We start from the raw sequence: 22,849 nt of genomic DNA, 5'->3' as shown, positions 1-22,849 counted from the left end.
GATTTTTCTGCTTATGTGGTGCTGAGGAATTGAACCCAGGGCCTCAGGCATGGGAGGCAAGCACTCTACCACTGAGCCACCTTCCAGCCCCTAACACTTTATTTTGAACTAGACTTTGTGTTAGACAATTTTGCCCAATCATATGCTAATGCCAATGTTCTGAGCATATTTAGAATAGGCCAGACTATGTTATTATATAAATCATGACATGATCATGTAAGATGAGGAACAGCTATATTTTTGTATGGTATATATTCACTTTTAAACCTGTATTATGTTATATGTATTGTTGTTTGCTATTCACATAGGTACTATCCTGTATTATTCATTTTTAAATTAAAATTGCAATCTTTCAGTAAGACTGTTTTTAACTGTTTTCAGCCAAGCATGCATTACTCCTGTGAAATCTTTGTAACTTCTGAGATATTCATGGAAAAAAAGGCTCTATTTTCAAAATTTTAAGATGACTTTCTCCCCATCCATTAATTACTTCATTCTTTACATTTACTTGATATTTGGGCCATGTATGCTTCTACACAGCTTTATTTTACCATAGCTTTAATTTCTTTTTCTTTTTTTAAAACCATTTATTAGGAGATTTTGGTATAGCCTCAAGTTCTTTAAAGCTATCATATCATCCACCCATTTAACTTGGAGGTAACCACAGGAAACTACCTTCTTGCTTTATTCTGCTGTGCTTACTCTTGGGCCTTATTATCTATTTTCAACCTGTAGGATTACTCTCATTTTCTCTGAGTTGACGAGGTTGAAATCTAATGGGTATCCTAATTCTATTTAGTTTACATAGTACACTTTTAGAGTGTTCTTTTGCAACTCCCTAAAAAGGAGACCATGTGGGTAAACACATGACTTCGCTTACACTTGAATATTTAGATCAGGTAGGAGACGCTAGGTTAAGACATTATATTGTCTTCTAGAACCCCTTGCTGACCTGAAGACTTGCCTCTGGACTGACTTGGATTCTTTTATAATTAAACTGTTTAATTTTTATTTTATTACCCTTTGTATCCATTCCATATGCTAAGTTGCGATTTGTTTCCTTGGTCTATGAACTTACAGTATTATCTTCCAGAAATGTTCCATCTTTAATTATTTCTTCCTACCTCCTTCTTATGTTTTCCTATCTGAAATCTTTATCAGTTGGATATCTGATGTCTTGAGGTGATTGTCATATCTCTTCTCAGTTGCCTATTCATTTAATCATTTTTTCTAAGTGTTGTTGCCATTGCTGTTTTACATATGGGGAAATATCACTGACTATTAAACTACCCAGTCATTTCATTTTTAGCTCCAGAACTTTCTGAAAGTTTTTGATTGGCTGTGTTTTCAGTTTTTCTGAATCCATCATTTTGATGTTTAAAGTTTTTTTCCCACATTCTATCTTTTTCCTCTGAGAACAGCTTTTCTATAAGTTCTTCTTGATTCCTTATATTTCAGTGATTTTGATATGCCTTGTGATGGTGAATTTTCTATTTCTATTTAGGGAAGAATGACTGTGGGACTCTTCTAAGATTCCTGAGCTGTTTTGTATAGCAATTTCATACCAAATAAGTCTTTGCCTAGAATGAAAATTTCTTCTTAGAGCTCTATGTGGAAAAAAAACAAGAAACATCAACTAAGGAGCTATTGGATCATGACAAGTATCTTGTCATATTGTAGGTGCCAACCTCCCAGATGTTGAACCAAACATTTATTGGGTTCTTTAGGAAAAAAATGTATTTTTCCTTATTGAGAGGTACATGCTAGGCTACCCACTGTTAGGTAAGCAGAGGAGGTAAGAACCATTTCTGGCTTCTACAACAGCATCAGAAACAGATACCTAATGGATTCCTTGGCTTCCAGCCTCTACTTCTTCATTTTTGTCAACTTGCAGATTACCATCCTAGAGCCTTTCAGGTGTGCTAGTCTATTTCTTGTGTCTGCCTCTTCTGTGGATTGTGAGGTATACTTTTTTTTGTCTTTTCCTTACATTAACATACTGCTTTACAGTTTGTTTGTTTCATAAATTAGTTGAAATCTCTCTATTACTATGGCTGTTCATCTTCCTTTGCTCTGCTGTCTTTGGCATGTATATGTGTGTGTGTGTGTGTGTGTGTACTTCAATTTCAGTGGGGTGTTGGGTACATACATATCCAGTCTATAATTGAAGCAGGAGCTCAATATGTAATAACTTAAAACATCCTTACAAAATTTTTCCCCAAGGCATGACACCAATGTGCTGCTTTTCAGTGGAATTTTCTGTGCTGAGAAGCAGGTTCTCTATCTGTGTGGTGCCACATAGAAGCCACTTGCCACATATAGTATCTGAGAAATTGAAAGGCAGCAATATGACTCCAGAGCTAGAAATCATGCCTTCATTTGATTTAAATTAATTTAAATAGTCTCAAGTGACCAGTGAATATCATGTTGGGTAGCTCAACTTTAATGCTTGCATCATCTTACAATAGCCTACTAAAACAAGAGATACAGTATGGTAGTTCTAACAAAAATCTAGATGTAGCCATTAAAGAAATTTAGCAGACACTGTAATTTTTTTTTCTGTAATTATGTGGTTTTTCTCTGGTTATCTAGTCTTGTGTATGATACCAAACATCAAGACAACTGTTAAGAAAAACCCTCAAACCCAAAATATGTGAGTTATACTATTTTATAAACACCATAAGGAAGCATGTGTGTAGTCTTCCAGTTTATATTCAGTTGTCAGCCAACAAGCAGCTGCAAACTACATTTTGAGAAATTAAAAACAACTTATTAAGAGATCCTATACAGGATAAAGAAATTAGCTATTGAGGCTAAGTCCACTTGGACTTCAGGCCCACATTTGCTGCCCACTTTCCGTGTAAGTGGCAAGTTCTTTAGCTTACTTGTGCATCCCATCTTAAAGTATCAAAGGAGGATGACAATCCACACCAATTTGATTTGTAGACTAAATTAATTGAAGTACCTGATATGGGCTGAACAGTAAGATACATTTGAAGTGTTATTTTTCATTTGATATGGCAGTGCAGGAAGTATGCACCAAGAAGATGAGGAAGAGGAAGAGAAAGGAGGAAACATCATTTGTGGGACGCTTTGTGCAACTCTGAGTTTTCCTTCAGAACAATAGATTCATCATCATCAGGATGATCAGTAAGGGTCTTTCATTTGAATGCAATGCTACTTAGAGACATTGTTCGTTGTTTGTTCATCATTTCAAGTGGGTTTCTGTGTTCCCTAGCAGTGCTAGAAATAGAAGGGAAATGGCTTACTAAGAATATAGGACATGCGTGTGTAAGAAGCAAAGAGAATAATTTAGGATCAGATATAAACTCCTTTCATTAACTAATTATGAAACCTGCCTACGATTTTATTTTGTTTTATTTTGTGTTTATTTGTTTTTATTCTTATATTTATTTGTTTTTTAGTCTTATAGGGCTGGGTCTGGGGCTCGCCTCTTTCACAAGTATGGAAGAGGTTCAGCATCACACACACAAAAATAAATATCTACATAAATATATATTATTTTGTAGAAAAACATTTTTGACTTCATGAAAGGGTCACAATAATCTGATTTAGCAAAAAAAGCATGATTTTTTTTAATATTTTCATTACTGTTAACTAATGAGAATGTTAATTTGAACTTCATAGTTATTCATTTACTATTAATGATGCTGACAGTTTGAGAAACAGAATAGTCAATAGGTAATAGCTCTGTCTGCTATTTATTACGTTTCCATATGTATCTAAAATACTAAGTCAAGTCCAAAGATTTATCCCTAATCCCTTGAAGATTTTGGCATAGGCCTCTGTACTGATTTACATGAGGTTAGTAAGTAAATCCTAGATACATGGCAGCACTTTTGAACAAAATCTACTTGTAATGAATGAATATTCTTTAAGAGGGAGAGAGAAAGAGAGAGAGGAAGGGAGGGAATGGAGGGAAGAAGGAAGAAAGGAAAGCAGGAAGGAAGGGGGAGAGGGAGAAAGAAAAAAAGAGGAAGGAGGGAAGGAAGGGAGGAAGGAAGGAAGGAGAGAGAAAGAAGAAAGAAAGAAAGAAAGAAAGAAAGAAAGAAAGAAAGAAAGAAAGAAAGAAAGAAAGAAAGAAAGAAAGAAAGAAAGGAAGAAAGAAAGAAAGAAAGAAAGAAAGAAAGAAGAAAGAAAGATCTAAACAGCAGTATGCTTTTAGTTATAAAAGCTACTTGTTTGCTAGCATACTTTTTGGTGGAATAGATGTTTGGAGATGTCTGAAGTAGATGTTTTGAGTTTTGTTGAGATTCTCCAAGGGTAGAATTTAACCACAGAAAGAGATTACATTTTGCATTCCAATTAGTGTTCCTTAAGATGCAACCTTAAGATGGCAGCTCTTTCCAGTTCCTGCAAAGACAATCTATTCTTTTCTGGTAAAAGGAAAATGAAAGAAAATGAATGACTTGAAGTCAACCCACATGACTTCTGGAAGGAGACCTTTGAGATGGTGAGAACTGAGTTTCCCAGAACTGGCCTTACTACCCTACCCCCATATCCAGATGAGGCATATGTGTTACTTGATGTAGTTGTTGTCATAGAGATGATTTTGTTTGTTAAATAGATGAAATAAATAGTTACAGAAAAACCAGAGAATGTAAACTTCACATGTGTAAATAAATGATTTCCTTTCAAATGCCAAGTTGCCCTCATTCTCTTTATCTTACTTTTAAGCTCTCTCTAATTATACAGACTCTCAGAGTTTTCCCTGAGGATTTTACCCAATTAACATTTGAGTCATGTATTATATGTAAAACATGATGAAAGCATGTAGCAATGAGCTGGATAATCCACGTAGCAGGGAAAATAAAAGGATAGTGATGGTAGCAGGGTGGTAAGATCACAGACTAGAGTGGTTGAACCAGTTTACATTCCCACCAACAGTTTGGTAGCATTCCCTTGTGGCTACATACCAGCCAGCACCTGTTATTTGTTTTCTTGATAATGGCCATTCTAACTCTGGTGAAGTGGAATCTCAATGTAGTTTTGATTTGCATTTCTTTTATGGCCAGAGATGGAAAGCAGTATGGAGGTTTCTCAAAAGACTAAACATAGAGCCCCTCCCGGCCCCCCGCAATGATCCAGCAATCCCACTCCTGGGCATTTACCCAAATAATCACAAACAAGGCCACACTAAAGCTACCAGGACAACTACATTCATTGCGGCATTATTTACCATAGCTAAGATTCAAAACCAACCCACATGCCCCTCAGTAGATAAATGGGTCAAGAAAATATGGTCTATATAAAATATGGTCTATGCTTCCAGCAGAAAGAATGACATTGCCTCACTTGTAAGGAAATGGAAAGACTTGAAAAAAGTCATATTATGTTAAATAAACCAGACCAAAAGCAACATAGGCTACATGGTTTTCCTCATTTGTAATAATTAGTATATGTCTAGGATCACAACAGCTCAACAACTATGTACATATGACAATGTAAAATGGTGCTAATCGAAATGAACTCTAAGATATGAAAATGAGAGAGGTTTGTTTTTGTTTGTTTTTTAATGCACTCTGTGAAGTTATTTCTTTTTTCCTTTTGTGTTTTTTTCCCTTTGGTTTATCCCTTGTTGTCACTGTTGTTTTTTTTATTTTTGTACCCCGTGTCTTGTATATATGTTTATCTGATTTGTCTCACAAAATGGTGAGACAAAGAACAAAGGGTGAACAAATGCAACAGTGATACTGACAAGACACTATGTTGGAAATGAACTTTACAACTTGGAGGGGAGGGGAGTTGAGGGGAGGGAAGGTAGGAGAAAATGAGGAAGCGTGAAACACTGTTCAACAAGAAATGTACTCCTTAACTTACTTATGTAACTGTAACCCCTCTGTATATTGCCTTTACGATAAAATAAGATATTATTAAAATGGGAAAAAGATGACAGACTAGAAGGTTCTAGATGCCAAAGTTATTTTCAGTGTCATAGATGAAAATAAATCTACTTTAATGGATTTCCATCATAACCTAGACAGCAAAGCTGTAGAAAATGTTACAAATTGGGAACCCCAAATAGAAAAGTTGGTTGAAGTGAAACATGCTCATCATTTTACACTTGTCTTCTCTTTAACTGAGACAATTTTGATGACTAGAATACAATGTCATTCTTCGTTAGGGTTTCCTTAATCCACTTTCCTTGGGCCATCTCTGTGGTTAACTATATTAATCTTCTGTTTTGATTACAAATAGCATTATTACAGGTCTGCTCACAATCTCTTGGACAACATTTCTTAAATGTTGTTTAACATGTAAACAACACTGGATTACCAAACTCAACAATTAGTGCTAGCCATTAATACCTGGAGAAAGCACAGATAATGAGAAAGGGCTCTTCAAACAGTGGACAGGTCTTCCTGCCAACCTCTGTGCTTCTCTGTGATCTATTGCAGTTTTCAGGTAAACCAAGGAACTCATGATGCTCTTACCAAGATTTTGTCCAATTCCGTGGCTCAGTAACAATCGCAAATAAAGCAATGACAACCCAATATCTTAAAAAAAAAAAAGTAAGTTCCTACTTAGTGAGAGTCCAGCTCTGTTTCTGAATGTTACTTAAGAATAAAGAGAGATTTACTCAGAGACACTGTTAGAGGGAATGAATTATAATGCCTTTCTAGATTCCCACAATCATTTTTTCCTGATTGTTTTCTCTATAAAAAAAAATCATTAGCATACCTACAAAGGTTCATGAAATCGAGACGCAATCAAGTAGAGAAATAAACAAACCTCTCAAAATGCCCTTTGCCACAATGGGTAATGATGTAAGTCCTCTGAGCCACTTAATATCATCCCAGCTGATAGATGGGTCTATTATTTTTGCTACATATGCAGCAAGTCCACTGGTTTCTCCAAAATTTTCAGTGGGAGAAAAGGACAAATCATTGGCTTCAAAATTTTTCATCCTGAAAGAAGAGATCTAAAATTAGAAAAATGCTAAATGAGAGATACCTTTACTGTGACTGATTCAGTAAAGAAAAAGGGGTGGGTGGAATTAAAGATAACTTTACTATGATTGATTGATTCGATAAACAAAAAAAGAGAAAAGAAATGAACCATTGCAAATTACTTGGATCTTCTTACAGGTTAGTTATATATATTTATGTTTTTCATGTTTTGTTGTAGGACTGTATACAGGAGAATCCAGTGGGTTTATTTTCCACTTGTGTGTTCACGTGAACAAATCAGCTTTAAAGAAATATAATATAACCAGGATCAAAGTGTCCTGTTTAAACCAGTTTATTGATACACACAATAGACTTGATGCTATTTTCAGCTAGCAGTGCACAATAATCCTAGCAAACAACAAAAATTTTAAAAAAAATCTGCATGGTTTTTATAATTTACACAGGGCTTTATATGTTCAAATTTTCACATTCTTTAAAAATAAAAACTATTAGAAAGTAAAGTTGATTCTGTATGATCCCATTTTATAGAGGAAACAAAAAAAAGCTCAATAATACAGAAGGAGATGTCTTAAGAATAAAACTAGTTAATAGTAGCATTTGGGTTTCAAACTGGGTCTCTTGACTTGATTTCTAATCATGTTCTCCTTGCTTAGATCAGTGCCACTTGGCTATGGCACCTGAGATAACCTGGAAGTCTCCCAATGACCTTGGAGACTTTCCTAGAGGAGGTTGGCACTACAGTTATATGTGTTGATATCCTCCTATCTATTTCCCCTGTTGACTCTGTAACCTGCCCTGTTATTGTAGTGGAGACAGTAGGCTTGGGGAATAGGAAATGTTTCCCAGAAGACCACTTTTGTCTTTCCCTCCTTGATTTCGTTGTTGTTTCTGGGGCTCTCTGGCTGATAACTTTGACAAGGGCATATGCTTTACAGTGATCAGCACCTTCACTTTACTGCTTACAGGGTTTTGTTCTTGTTGCTCGGGTCTCCCCATCATGCAGCAGATGTTGGAGTGTAAATACTCTGGATTTTAAACCCTTCTGAGATGAAGTCTGTGTGTGTCTGAGAATGATCCAGTGGCTGCCTTGATAATCTTCTCCTCTGTGTTTCACTACTTGTTATCCCTTGTCCCTTGACCCCACACTTCTAACCATAGTCCGATACTTTTCCCATGAACTACTGGCAATAAAGTCACTGGCTCACAGTGCCTTGCAGAGAACCTAACCTGAGATATACTATCATTGAGCTGAGGTCTAATTTTTTTTTTTTTGTGGTCAGTCGTGGAGCCTGAACTCTGGGTCTAGGCACTGTCCCTCAGCTCTTCAGCTCAAGGCTACTGCTCTACCACTTGAGCCACAGCACCATTTCTGGCTTTTTTCTGCTTATGTGGTGCTGAGGAATCAAACCCAGGGCCTCATGCATGGGAGGCAAGCACTCTACCACTGAGCCACCTTCCCAGCCCCTGAGGTCTAATTTTGTTAACCTAATTTAGTCCAGTGTTCCTCTAACTTACCTGTAAGATCACCGTGAGCTTGTCCTATATACTTGAAGTACTTTCCCTTGGCCTAATACCCTCATACATAGCCTGATTAGACTTAGACCATTTCCCCAAATTAAGGGCAAAGACTTTTCTCTCTGCAATTCTAACCACTAAGTAAACAGATGGCCATCAGGATGTGGGATGTCACCATTCACTGACAGTTACCCACAGCCCCAGACAGATCCAGTTAGAAACTTTACCCTGAAAGACTACAGTTGAATAATCACATTGACCTGGATTCCCCTTGCTCTTCAGGATATTATAAATCACCCTGATAGCTAGCTATTTCTTCTCTTTGTGGGGTATATGCTATAAGTAGATGTACAAATGGATCTCCCAGTTATTTTGTCCCCTCCCCGTCCCCCCCCCCCCCCACCGAGTTCTACCACTAGATACAGAAAAGATCTTGAAGTCCTGACTGTACGAACGCGTTGTGCAGGAACCTACTGGAATCAAGGCACAATATTTTAAAATTACTTTTTAAACAATCCTTAAAAACAAAATTATATCTGATGCTTTCAGCCTTGTAATGTATTTCAGTTACAAATAACTGGCAATGTCACTGGTGAATGGGGAATACGTTTTAATATAGAAATGAACATTCTGCCCCATAAAATGTAATTTAAGCCTTTGAAATAAATGTCAGTCTTTTCAATAAGATTGAATAAATTGGTAATATACTATACTGGAAGAAAATATTATTAAAATAATTTGGGAGTTGTATGGATAGCCATACAGCTTTAGTAGCAATTTCTTTTTTCTGACAGATTTGGAAGTTTCTCTTTGAGTCACTTAGAGGTGTATACTTTATAATCTTTGGTCTTTTGTAGTTATCCTAACTTGAATTGAATTAAATCTTCTATTTAATAAGCATGCTCTTATAATAGGAACCTATCCTGTTACTTACAAATGATATAAAGTGATTTTAAATTCCAAATTTTAAAATGAAGAAGAAGAAGAAGAAGGAGAAGAAGAAGGAGAAGAAGGAGAAGAAGGAGAAGAAGGAGGAGGAGGAGAAGAAGAAGAAGAAGAAGAAGAAGAAGAAGAAGAAGAAGAAGAAGAAGAAGAAGAAGAAGAAGAAGAAGAAGAAGAAGAAGAAGAAGAAGAAGAAGAAGAAGAAGAAGAAGAAGAAGAAGAAGAAGAAGAAGACGAAGAAGACGAAGAAGAAGAAAGAAGAAGAAGAAGAAGAAGAAGAAGAAGAAGAAGAAGAAGAAGAAGAAGAAGAAGAAGAAGAAGAAGAAGAAGAAGAAGAAGAAGAAGAAGAAGAAGAAGAAGAAGAAGAAGAAGAAGAAGAAGAAGAAGAAGAAGAAGAAGAAGAAGAAGAAGAAGAAGAAGAAGAAGAAGAAGAAGAAGAAAGAAGAAGAAGAAGTGTGTATATGAATATACGCTGCATGGCATACACCCCCCCCCCCCCCATCCCAAACAAGCTTCAGTGTTTCAGCAGGGGTGGAGTGAAAGGGTGAAATGGATAGGAAAAAACAGAAACACGGATAAAATTATATAAATAACTGTTGTTATTCTTGGATGGTGAAATGCAGATCAACACTTGAATGAATGTTGCCTTACAGAAATCTTAGTGCACAATGAAGCCTTGTTGTGACTCTCAAACTTTGTTCAAAGCCAGAAGCCAAGAAAATGTTTTCAGATATCTTGACAGAGACCCCCGATGGAGTGTTTTACCAATGGCTCCAAGAGAAACCACCATAAATGCTATTTTTATTCAGATTATGACATGAATGCTTAAAAAAACGCTTAAGGCAGCTTCTGATAACCAAAGTGTTTTGTAAGGAAGGAAAGGGGTAACATCAAAACAATAACATGATTATTTAGGCCTTCATTTTCTGAAATCAATCTGTTAAATGACATAAAGACAGGAGGTAAGAATTTTTCTTTGTAAGGTCATCATGGTGCCTTGAATAGTCCTTATTATACCTTTTATTGATCTAATGAAGAAATTACTTTAGCTTTTAGTAAGTTAGTATTGAGACAATAATATCAACTACTAGTAAGTACTACTAGTAGTTTATATTATAATGAGAAATGTTATGTGAAAGCTAACAGTAACACCAATATTCATGAGTATTATGAAATAATAGGTTATTATTTCAAATATTCATAATATCATATTAAAGGTAAAACCACATATCTATATTGAGAAACCATGAAGGCAAATAAAATTAGGTAACAGAATAAAAAAAAAAACCAATGCTCACAATGCCAATTTAGTAGGAAGAAAAAGATTAAGAGAGAAGTTTGTAATCTATGTAGGACAGGTACCAGCCACTAGCCTTTCATCCCAAGGTTAAGAATACACTTAAGGCAGGGTAGTTGTAATCCTAGCTACTCTGGAAGCAGAGATTTGAAGATCATGGTTCCATGATAGCCCCATTAACCTCCAGTTAACCAGAAAAGAGCCAGAAGTAGAGCTCTGGTTCAAGTTGTAGAGTGCTAGCCTTGAGCAAAACAGCTCAGAGACAGCCACCTAGGCCCTGGGTTCAAGCCCAAGACTGGCGTACACACATAGCCACACACAGACACACACAGACACCGACACACACACACACACACACACACACAGTTTACTGGGCACCAGTGGCTCACATCTATAATCCTATGATTCTGAGATCTGAGGATTGCTGTTAAAGCCAGCCAGTACAGGAAAGTCTGTGAGACTCTTATCAATAAACTACCCCCCAAAAAAGCCAGAAGTGGAGCTGTGGCTCAAATGGTAGAGTGATAGCTTCGAGCATAAAAAGACTCAGGGACAGTGCTCAGGCCCTGACGTAAAGCCCCAGGACCAGCAAAAACAAAACAAAAACAACAAACAAAAAATCCCACCTATGTTCAGAACATAGCACAAGTCATTTCTTCCTTAATGTGTAATTAAAATTTAGGCTAAGGGCATACATTTCAACTTCTTCCTAATTATACCAGGAAAAGTCACAGAATGCCTAGAATAATTTTATTTACTGACTCAACAGCTATATACTGAGAACTTACATGTGCTTGTGTTTTAGATATTTAGGATTTCTACATTGTCTATGTAAATAAGATGCTCAATCAAGATGATAGACATCTTACTCATGATAAGCATAATCAATATATAAATTATAGAATATGTTGATGATAAATACTATACAGATTTTTTAAGATGAAGCAGAATTAGATAGGCATGAGCTGGTAGAGGCTCAAGTTAAAAATTTAGATATAAGGATATCAGGGCTGATCTCATCGCAAGGCTACTTTAAGAAGGAAATCAATAGTGTGATGGCTTCAAAAAAAAATCACTGCCATAACAAAGAACCACAAATGAAGCGTTTTAAATACCACAAATTCATTAGATTATAGTTCTGAAGTTCAGAAATCCAAAAGGAATTTCAGTGGACTAAACTTCAAGGTTCAGGTAGGCCATCTTTCCTTCTGGAGGCAGTATAGAAAGACCCATGCCTATGTCATTTTCTAGCTATAGAAACTACCTGCTTTCCTTGTTTTCTGGCCACATCACTCCAACCTCTGCTTCAAACATCTCATCTCTTTCTCATTCTGACATTCATATCTCTATGTGAAGGACCCTATAGTCAGTTCCCTAAGATAAACAGGATCATCTCCCCATCTCAGTGTTCTTGACATAATCAAACGTAAAAACTCCATTTTGCCAGGGATGAGGATGTAGATACTTTTAGCTAACAACACTTATCAATGAAAAATGTCTTATTAATCATGATTGACCTTGATCTTCATCAACAATCAGAAATTACTTTCTTCCCTTGGAATTGCCTAGCATGTCATGGAAATGCCAAATCTTAACCTAGGGTAAGTGAATCATCTCCCCGGGGCAGGGACAAACCAAAAGGCCCCTGCAACCAAACTCCAAGAATCAAGCAGTAAACAGATTTCATTCCTTACTGCTTTCAGAGCACAAAATTCTCCCTCACTTCTCAGTTTCAAAAACCTCCGTGCTGTTTATCATGTGTACACATATATGTGTTTTCCATATAAACCAAGTAGAAATTGCCAGACCCATGAACTCTTGCTGTTTCCTACATGCTGGGATCCTCCCCTTCTACCCCAGGCAGAGGAAGTAGCAAGGGATGAAGGGAGCCAGGTTTAACCAACTCATTCTCTTCTGGATTTCCTGACTCCCTGGCCTGCCAAACCTCACTTCTGAAAAGCCAGGCTTCTCCTTCTATGAGGCTGGTTAACTGCAGAAAGAAACTGATTTCACATCAGACTGTAATGGATAAGCTCTTTGGGGTGTATGTGGCCTCAAGAACCCTTGATCTACGATCAGTATGTTTTGCTTTCAGAAGTTGACCAGCAGGTATTGGCCTGCTCTGAAGACCATCTGAACTACGTTAGCAGATGCTATAGGGCTGGGTGCCCCCTGCTGTAGGGTGTTTCCCTTGTTCCCCACAACCTGGATGTGTTGCTTATTATTTGATCATCTTCAGACAGGAGCTGTGACAAGCTAGGAGCCACAGCCATTTCTGTGTACACAGGCAGCTGAAAAGGGCCTTTCTTTCTTGCCCGGCCCTTCTCGTCATCTGGGCAGAAGCCCAGTAGCAAAGGAAAAGGGAGAGGAAAATCCACCTTCCCACTCCTCACTGAGTGGCTTCAGCCCTAAGGAGCAAGAAGTGTGGGCCAGAATTAACAACTGTGTCATCTCTTCCTTCTAATTCCGTACCTTTTCACAACACGTATTGCTACCCAGACCAAGAAAATGGTTCTTTTTCACTCAACACTGGTGCTCTACCACTTGAGCCACAGCTCCATTTCTGGCTCTTGGTGGTTAATTAGTAATGTCTACTGGACTTTTCTCCTAAACTGACTTTGAAATTTGATCCTCAGATTACAGCTTCTGGGAAGAAAGTGTCTTTTAAGCTGCAAAGAAAAAATAAAACAAGAAACAAATCCTGCTACACCACATATTATTATTATTATTGGAATCATAGTATTAAGGGAGGGGAAAAATTACTAGCAAATTCCTTTCAAATAGCCAAAGGGAGAAAAATGCTAAGTCAGTAGTAAATTAATGATTTTAGAAGATATTAAAAACAGTAATAAAAAGAGATATTATTTTAAAAATTACACTATTTTAAAGAAAGTTGAAGTCACCTGCTTTCTGATGAATTTGGCAATGAACAGGAATGTGTCAGAGCCTTTGATGTGTGTGTGTGTGTGTGTGTGTGTGTGTGTGTGTGTGTGTATGTGTGTGTGTTTTTCTTTATAAATAGGGTAACCCTGCATCTGAAATACATGGAGCAGTTTTATTGGTAAGTCTGACATGAAGATTATTTTCTGTCATTGGCCTACTGCAGGTACAGCATACAGAAATCATATGTTAAGCTTGCTGAACATATAAAGGAGTAATATCACCCATCTCATTTACAAAGGTTCAATGACAAGATTTTATGCATATATATATATATTCCATTAAATAACAAGTTTTATGGTACTTAAATAAGAATATTTATGGACTTGTGACTTTTTTGCCAGTCCTGTGGCTTGAACTTAGGGCCTGAGCACTGTCCCTGAGCTTCTTTTGCTCAAGGCTAGCACTCTTCCACTTGAACCACAGTGACACTTCTGGCTTTTTCTGTTTATGTGGTACTGAGGAATTAAACCCAGAACTTCATGCATGCTTGGCAAGCACTCTACCACTGAGCTACATTCCCAGCCCTGACTTGTAACTTTTCATAGTTGAGACACACTCAATTCTGACTATTAACTCAATTCTGACTATTAAACATATAAAATCCCTGGTTTCAAAGAACCTTTTTGTCCTTACCTGGAAAGCTGATTTTATTTTGGACCTGTTAGCATTAGAGTCTTTAGAAAGAGTAAACAGCTTACATGCAGCTTCTTTTGTTTTCAGGCTTTTTTCTTTCTAGTGCGAGGATAGGCAGAAATATAATTCAAGTGTAGGCAGAGTAAGCAATGGTCACTGTGAAATGAAGTCTAGATTCTTCAGCAGGAATGTCTCCATTGACAGTGAAAGTTAAGACTAGTATCGGTGGCTCATACCTGCAACCCAAGCTATTCAGGAGCATGAGATCTGAGGATTGCAGTTTGAAGCTGGTCTCAAAAGAAAAGTCCATGAGATTTTTTTTTTTTATCATGAATTAACCAGTATGGATGTGTGGCTAGATTGGTAGAATGCCTATTATGAGCAAGAAAGCCAAGTAAGAGCTGGAGGACCTGAGTTCAAGTCCCATTACTGGCATCAAATAAGTAAATAAAAGCTAACATTAAAAAATTTGTAGCAACCGGGCACCAGTGGCTCATGCCTGTAATCCTAGCTACTCAGGAGGCTGAAATATGAGGATCATGGTTCAAAGCCAGACCGGGCAGCAAAGTCCTTGAGACTCTTATCTCCAATAAATCACTACAAAACCAGAAGTAACGCTGTGGCTCAAGTGGTAGAGCACTGGCCTTGAGCTGAAGAGCACAGGGACAGCACCCAGGCCCAGAGTTCAAGCCCCACAACCAACAAAAAAAAAATCTATGTATGTATGTATGTATGTATCTATCTATCTATCTATCGTAGTTCTTGTGCTCATTTTATAGCTTAGATCTGTGACATCCACAAAGTGTTATTTGCTGGAAATTGCAGGACTCTTTATTAATGACACTATTTCTCAACCCCAGAACCTCTCATTATTTTTCACCAATACTTTGAGACTAATAATTTTGCAGAGATCTAATTCCCCAGGAAAAGTACTTCGGAAGCTAGAGAAAGTCTTTGGAGTTGGCTTATGAAATTAGAGAATTGGCAAAGCATCTCAGAAACTTTATGCTCATGGTTACCTGAGGTGGGGTGGCAGCTTGAACCTGTTGCGTACATCATCAAAGCGATTGCCTAAATAAGGGGTATCCACAGTCACAAATATGGCTTTGTACCCCATCTTCTCAGCTCGCTTCACTAGCTGGGTAGTGAGCTCACGGTCTTTGTAAATATATAGTTGAAACCAGCGAAGTGCCTTGGGTCCAGCCTCAGCCACTTCTTCAATTGTGGAGGTAGCCCATGAACTCAGCATCATGCCGGTTCCCAGGGTCTGACAGGCTGCAAAAGAAAGGCATATGATCAAGTAGGCCTGATCATTAACCCCTTCAAAGTCTTCAACTTGTAGATCTAAGTCCTCTGAAAGGTTCTTGCATGGTGTCGTAGAAAATGACAAGGGCTAAATCATAACTATCCATAACTGACTATGTGATTCCAGGTGATTGGGCCTATCTGAGGGTTCACCTTGTATCAGTTTGGGTTAAGCACATTTGTCTTCTTCGTGCTTATAGGGTAATGAAGAGAATCAAGTAAGATACTGTTTATACAACTATACTGAGAGGTGAAAAATCTTTCCTGCTTTTCAAGTGTCAGTCCTCTCTTGGAGGGCTATGGAAATGGATTGCTGCTTCCCACCCACATTTGCTATCTCACATAGGGCCAAGATGGAGCCTGAGAATGATCTTTTTTAGTTTCAAGAGGATGCTGCCACTGCTGCTAGTGGATTGTACTTTGACAATTAGCATCAGCAACAGCAGATAATAACAGTAACATGATGGACATGTGTAGGTTGTTGTTTTGTTACTCTTCCCTGGCCTTTGGGTATATTTTAATCCATGTTCCAGGTCAATGGACACATTCAAATCCTGTGAGCTGGAGACTGCTATGTGACACAGGGCATACAAACTTGCACCCAAACCCCAGGGGTTTCATTGAGAATTCCCATCATGATCTCTCATGACTTGCAAAATATTATACAATAAAATGAACATTTTTATTAAGTCCTGACACATCTGGATCATTGTCTGATTTTCATCCAGTTTATAAATATGGAAATAGCATCAGAGCAGAATGACTGTTTGGATCAGAATCTCCTAACCAACATCAATTTAGTGCAAAGAAATTACATCCTGGAGAGGATGTGACCTAATGAAAGCCACACAGAGTAGGGCAGAAAAGTGGGATTAAAATCCCAACATGTCTGACCACTCATCCAGTACAATTCTCATTCTAGACTTCCCAGATGTCCACAGACTCTTTGGTACCAAGCAGAGATAAATACACTTCCTAAATATTTCAGCCTTCTCCAAAAGAGTAGGCTGGCCATGGGCCTGAGGGATATTACCACAACAACCACTCTGGAAAAGCATGGAATCTTGGAATCCAGGGGGAAGGTTGACCACAACTTGTGGGTGAAGAGGGATTTTTCAAAGTGATCCAGCAAAGCAGACCACTAAGACAGGACATCTTTTTGTAGTTAACATAGAAACTGTCATTCAAGCTTTACAGCTTTGTCAATAGGGACTTCAGAATCCACACACACACACATGCACACAAAGATTTTCTTAACTCCAAAAGAAATACCTGAAGTCATTCAGCAGAGATTGTCTTGATGCTAGCAAGCAATAAGAAAATCTACACCACTTGAATCATCTAATGTGTATAGTGTCAGCCTTCACAAACATTTTACCCAAATCACTTTGTATGGATTTCCAAAGAGAAAGACTATCTTTCTCTCTCTGAGCTCTTAGAATCATTGCTTCTCTATTTATGTTCCAATGATCAATGCATAAGGGACTGAAATTTGAATCAAGATCTCCCCAAATTCTATGTTACCATTGTTTTCGGTTGTAGGTGTTCAACATATATTAGTGGTCTAGTAAAATTATTTCAAAAGAGTCTCTTGCAGGGAATACAAAGAATATTGTCTTGCTGATGCAGTATCTGTTGAGGCAAAGCTATTACTCTTCAATTAAACAGAGAAACAATCCAGGCCTTCTATAATAATGCCTAAACATTTCTCCCTCTTTTGAAGTGCTGGAGATCAAATTTAGGATAGTGCTCTACCACTAAGCTATAACCTCAGTTCAAGAACAAACATGGAAATATTCAGTGATCTAGATTTATTCACACTTAAAAGAATATATTTTGCTTTTGTTTCTTTCTTTTTTTGTCAGTCATGGGGCCTGAACTCTGGGCCTGGGCACTGTCCCTCAGCTCTTCAGCTCAAGGCTATTGCTCTACCACTTGAGCCACAGCGCCACTTCTGGCTTTTTCTGCTTATGTGTTTCTGAGGAATTGAACACAGGTCCTCATGCATGCAAGGCAAGTGCTCTATCACTGAACCACCTTTTTTTTCTGTCAGTCATGGGGCTTGGATTCTAGGCCTGGGCACTGACCCTGAGCTTTTCAGCTCAAGGCTAGCACTCTACCACTTGAGCTACAATGTCACTTCTAGTTTTTGAGTGGTTAATTGGATATAAGAGTCTCATGGGGACTTTCCTGCCTGGGCTGGCTTTGAACTGTGATCTTCAGGCCTCAGCCTCATGAGTAGCTAGAATTACAGGCATAAGCCACTGGTAATAATGCCATTTCTATAAGGAAAGTACATAGCAAATATGCACAGATACATACACACCCATACATACACATAGAAAGTGCACAGGAAATATGTGTACATGTGCACGCGAGCGCACGTACACACACACACACGCACGCACACACGCACTCACACACGCACGCACACACGCACTCACACACGCACGCACACACGCACGCACACTGCACGGAAAAAGGACACTAGCAAGGTCATAGCCATAGAAGCATCAAAGATAAAGCTACACATACAACTAGGAGGCAAGACTGGAATCTCAGAATGGAGATGGGGTATAAGAGTTTGAGTAGGCTGCAAGCCTTTCCACCAATGAGGCACATTCTATCCACAAAAGGCCATAAGTACAACTAACCTGCCTGCCTCAGAGCATTGCTGAATGGTCCATGGTGACAAGGTAAGTGAACATTTTCTGTATAAACTCAGAAGTCATGTAACCATAAGGGATTGGATGTAAGAATACCTAAGAAAGACTTTGAGAAAAAAGAAGTACAAGAAAGCTTCTTAATTTTGCCAAAGATTTGGATGTCTTAACATCATTCTACACCAATCTTTTCTTTAGTCAATTTCCCTTTACAATGCTTCTTTGTGCCTTTAAATGTATTAATTTATTGACACATTTTAACCAATAATAAGCATGTGAATTTTACCATTCTTCCTACTAACTTTTCATAACCACCTTCCTGCTTTATGAGATTGTTTTTAGATTTAATATGAGATCACATAGTAAGAGTTTTTATGTGCTCAGACCTTATCACTTAATATAGTTGTCACCCAAAACTTCGAAAGCTTAAAAAAAGGAAATTAAAGCAGATTTAAGGTAGTGGAAAAACCTCCCATGCTCCTGGATTGGGGGGATTAACATCGTGAAAAATGGCAATACTGCCCAAAGCTATCAACAAATTCAGTGCAATATCCCAACAATATTCCTTAATGAAATAGAAAAAGCAATCCAAAAATTCTATTCCTATTCATAATAAAAGACCTTGAATAATGAAAACCATCCTTAGCAGGAAAAACAGTGCTGGAGGAATATCAATACCAAACTTCAAACTAGGTTGGGAATATGTGGTAAGATTCTGTAATAACCTGGTATAAGGTAAGTGTGGTTCTCCATCCCCAGACCCCATTTAGTAGAGGGTTAGCTAGGCTGCCTATACTATGGACTCTGTTATCAACGCATTGGGTTATCAGCTCCTAGCAGATATGAATGTAGCAACGACTGAGTTCATGTGTGTCTTGAACTACAACGAACAGTGATGAGAATGGGAGATCACAGGCAATAGCTCAGCAAAACCAAATGAACTGGAAGTATTCTTGCCTGGGGCCAAGAAACACAATTGTGCTGATTTGAGCAGTTTGTGTATTTATCTATCATCAAGCCTCCATGGAAACTTATTTCTGGTCCAGGTAATCTAAATATAGAAAAATGAAGCTAGGAAACTTATTGTGTGCTTGAATTTTAGGGAGTTGGATACTAAATCTGTCCATGCTAGAGTTTTGGTTGAAAAGTGGTCTGAAGCCTCTCCCCCTCTCTCTAGTTGAAAAATACTCTGAAGGCCTCTGTCTGTCTGACTCTGTCTGTCTCTGTCTGTCTCTGTCTCTCTCTCTCTCACACACATTTAGAGTTAGTTTCTTCTTGCTCCTTTCAGGGAATTGTATTGAAATCTTTAGGCTCTCAGAGGAAGCAGGGGACCTTCAAGTAGAGCATCATCTCCATGTTGTATCTAGTACTGTTTTCTTGTCCATGAGTTTAAACTCTGCCTTTGACCAGGAACCACTAGGACTTATGTTCTGTATGGTACTATTCAACTTCTGATGTGCTCAGGAATCATTTGGAGTTCCTGGGGAAATATAGGCCTTGATGAGTTGGTCTGTAGTGAGACCTAGGATTGTGCATTGCTTAAAAACTGCTGAGTAAGGTCAAAGCAATTGACTATGAAGCATTCTTGACAGGAGTGGAGTCAATATTTTTTTTTCCATATGGACTCATCTAACTTAATGGTTTATCTGTGAGGATCCTCCAAAAATAGGGCCTTAAAAATGAGAGGGAGGGTATGTGCCGGTGGCTCACACCTGTAATCCTAGCTACTCAGGTGGCTGAGATCTGTAGTTTGTGATTCAAAGCCAACCCAGGCAGAAGAGTCTATGAGACTCTTATCTCCAATAAACTACTCAGAAAAAGCAGGAAGTGGCCCTGTGGTTTAAGTGATAGAGGGCTAGCCTTGAGCATAAGGAGACTCAGGGACAGTGCCCAGGCTCTGAGTTCAAACTCTGGGTCTGGCAAAAAAAAAAAAAAAAGAGGAAGAACTATTGGTGGTAGAGTAGGCAATGGCTGTCATATGGTTTTCCAGCTGTCAGTTGTGCTCCTCTGATAAATCTGCCTTTCTTCTACAGCCCTCCCCCTCTGGAGAAGAGCATACACTCATGTGCCCCATTTGCTCATACATTAAACTATGGCTAGTTGTAATATCAAGGAACAAACTCCTTGAGAATGACATCTCCTCTCCGCACACTCATCTACCATCAGGTGTGTGATATAAACTTACTTATCCATAGATTTCAGATTGTAAGGAAAAATAAATAGCCAGATTGAAGGAAGATGTCAGAAGATGGGTCAGAAAGGAGGGAAGTTATTCAAAGCAAAGAATGCACTTGAGTGATTACAAAATAGCTTCCCAATGTTTAATGTCAGATCTGACAGTCTTACAAATAGGATGCTGAGTCACTGGTCAAACTAAATCACATCATGCCAGCATGGCACGGAAGAGAAAGACCTGTATCTGAGAACAAAGTCCATCCGAGTGATCATCAGGCACCCATAACCAAAGAGAAGATATTTGTGCTTATAATTTGGAGTCCTAATTCATGGGGAATAAAGGATGCATCCAGACTACAGCAAGAAGTTTAGGGTTCAACTGATTTTTTTTAATAGGCCACTTGTAAGGGAAAGGAGAATTGAGTTTTCAAAATTGTTTTTCTATAGGAAAGGGGAGAAGAAGAAAAAAAACGGGTCATTTGTTAAGAAGAACCTAAGGTGTTATGGAGGAGAGGTATGGGAAGATGGATTTATGTCTTTTTAAGATGATTTTGGTTTAAGAAGTTAGTCACCAGAACAGCTGCACTAAAATAGCTTTGTTGAGAAAACAAAACTTGTCATCTGCGCAGGAAGTCGTTGTGTAATGAACAAAATGCCATGACAAAGTAGTAAGCCATTTAGAGCCCTGTGGCTCTAAAGTCAAGGTTTGATATTCTGAAGTGTGTGCAGAAATGGGCACCCATAAATGCAATTGACTGTGTCAGCTTTCCCTGTGTGGGCCCTGTCCTTGCTCGGATTTACTAACAACTATCTAAAATTACCATGGAGGTTGCCTAGAAAAATTTAAGTTCCGAAGCCCTTGATCTAAGTGAAGAACAAACTATAGACTCCTACTACTCAGATGTGGTCCAACAAATCTTAAATGACCATTTGGGGATCTTAATAAATTTAAGCAATGCAAGAAAGATCAGGAAACCAGTCTTGATCCTTTCCAACTCTTTCATGGCCCTCTGTTGTCTGAATCCGGAACAGAGACCACAGTGGGGGCTAGACTGCCACTGTATCTCTTTCGTTCTATACAGAAATCTTCTGCAATGCTTCTCAGATTATTATTCTGTCATCTGAATGAATTGGCAAGTCCTAGGCTAACTGGCAGATCACAGGGAGACCTCACCACAGAGGTGATGCCTTTTAACAATGGCTTTGAGTATATCAGGTTAGCACCTGACAATTTAAATGAGCCTCCCGCATTTTAACAACCTCAGAATTAGGACACAGACACGTGCCTGTCTGCTCACTGTTCTGCTACCTGAGCCACACAGTTCTTCTTCTGGCTTTTGTCTGGTTAGTTGGAGATAAGAGTCTCATCAACTTTCCTGCTCAGGCTGACTTCAAACAATGATCCTCAGATCTCAGCCTTCTGAGTAGCTAGGATTATAGGCAGGAGCCACCGAACCCGGCTAGGTTTTAGTTTTTAATGGATGCATTTACTGACTTGGTTGGTTTCTTTTTCTTGGAGAAATTTTCTCCTTGCTGCCCAGGTTAGCTTCATATTCACTCTTCCTGCCTCTCAAGTGCTGAGATTAAAGGCACAGCTACCATGCCAGTTTCTAATAGATGTGTTCCATTCACACATTTTTTTTTTCACACATTTTTGTCTCATCGTACACTGAACCATTTTTTTGCAAGTATAAACTTAGCTTTTATTAAAAAGGATTGTGGTTGGAAGCTAGCCCCGGTAGGAAAGTCTGTGAGAATATTATCTTCAAATAACCGCTAGCTCACTGGAAATGACCCTGTGGCTCAAAGTGGTAGAGCACTAGCTTTGAACACAAAAAGCTCAGGGACAGCACTCAGGCCCTGAGTTGAAAAATTACAAGAAAGATCTTGCAATAGGGCAAAATCAGTGAGCTATAGGTTCCAATCAGCTACATGATCAGCATCTGATATCTGATACTCTACAGTACATTGTAAAGCCATTCTCCTAACCAATCAAATTCATGGTATTTTTAAATACTTTGAGTTTATCAGGATATAACCCACTGTGAAGTCAAGGAGTTTCTGCAGATAATTGTGCACAGCAGAGCAACATCTTTGTGAAAGAAGGGTCATTATCTTTTCATATATGCACATATGTATGTGCTGTTGCAATGTGAGTGTTATGTGTGTGTATCTATATGTAGTATAATGTATTTACATATGGATTTATGGGTGTATACATTTGTATATATGAATGCAATGTGTGTATACATGTGTGATTCAGTATATATGTATGTTTGTGATGTGTTATGTGTGTGATTGTATGTGCATATGTGTGTCATGTTAGTGTCATATACGAATAGATTTGTATAAATTAGATGTGTTGTGTTATATTTGTATATATGTGTATGCATATATTGTGAGTTAGGTATGTGTGTATGCATGCATACATAAATTATGGAGCT

At 38.2% G+C, this 22,849-nt stretch overlaps 1 protein-coding gene across 1 annotated transcript in view; it reads right to left on the bottom strand.

Annotated features, from left to right (window-relative positions):
• Hao1 (hydroxyacid oxidase 1) overlaps positions 1-22,849 on the bottom strand; it is a 47,181-nt gene that overhangs the window by 11,977 nt on the left and 12,355 nt on the right. The window contains exons 3-4 of the mRNA XM_042694522.1: positions 15,282-15,537; positions 6,754-6,929 (exon numbers count right to left, since the gene is read on the bottom strand). Coding sequence (XP_042550456.1) covers positions 6,754-6,929; positions 15,282-15,537 — 432 coding nt within the window. The remainder of the gene's footprint in view (positions 1-6,753; positions 6,930-15,281; positions 15,538-22,849) is intronic.

This window comes from Dipodomys spectabilis, unplaced genomic scaffold (assembly GCF_019054845.1).
Source record: "Dipodomys spectabilis isolate Male_0828 unplaced genomic scaffold, ASM1905484v1 ptg000175l, whole genome shotgun sequence".
Taxonomy (NCBI): domain Eukaryota; kingdom Metazoa; phylum Chordata; class Mammalia; order Rodentia; family Heteromyidae; genus Dipodomys; species Dipodomys spectabilis.
The sequence above is the reverse complement of the archived record's forward strand: the minus strand, read 5'-3'. Positions and strand labels throughout refer to the sequence as shown.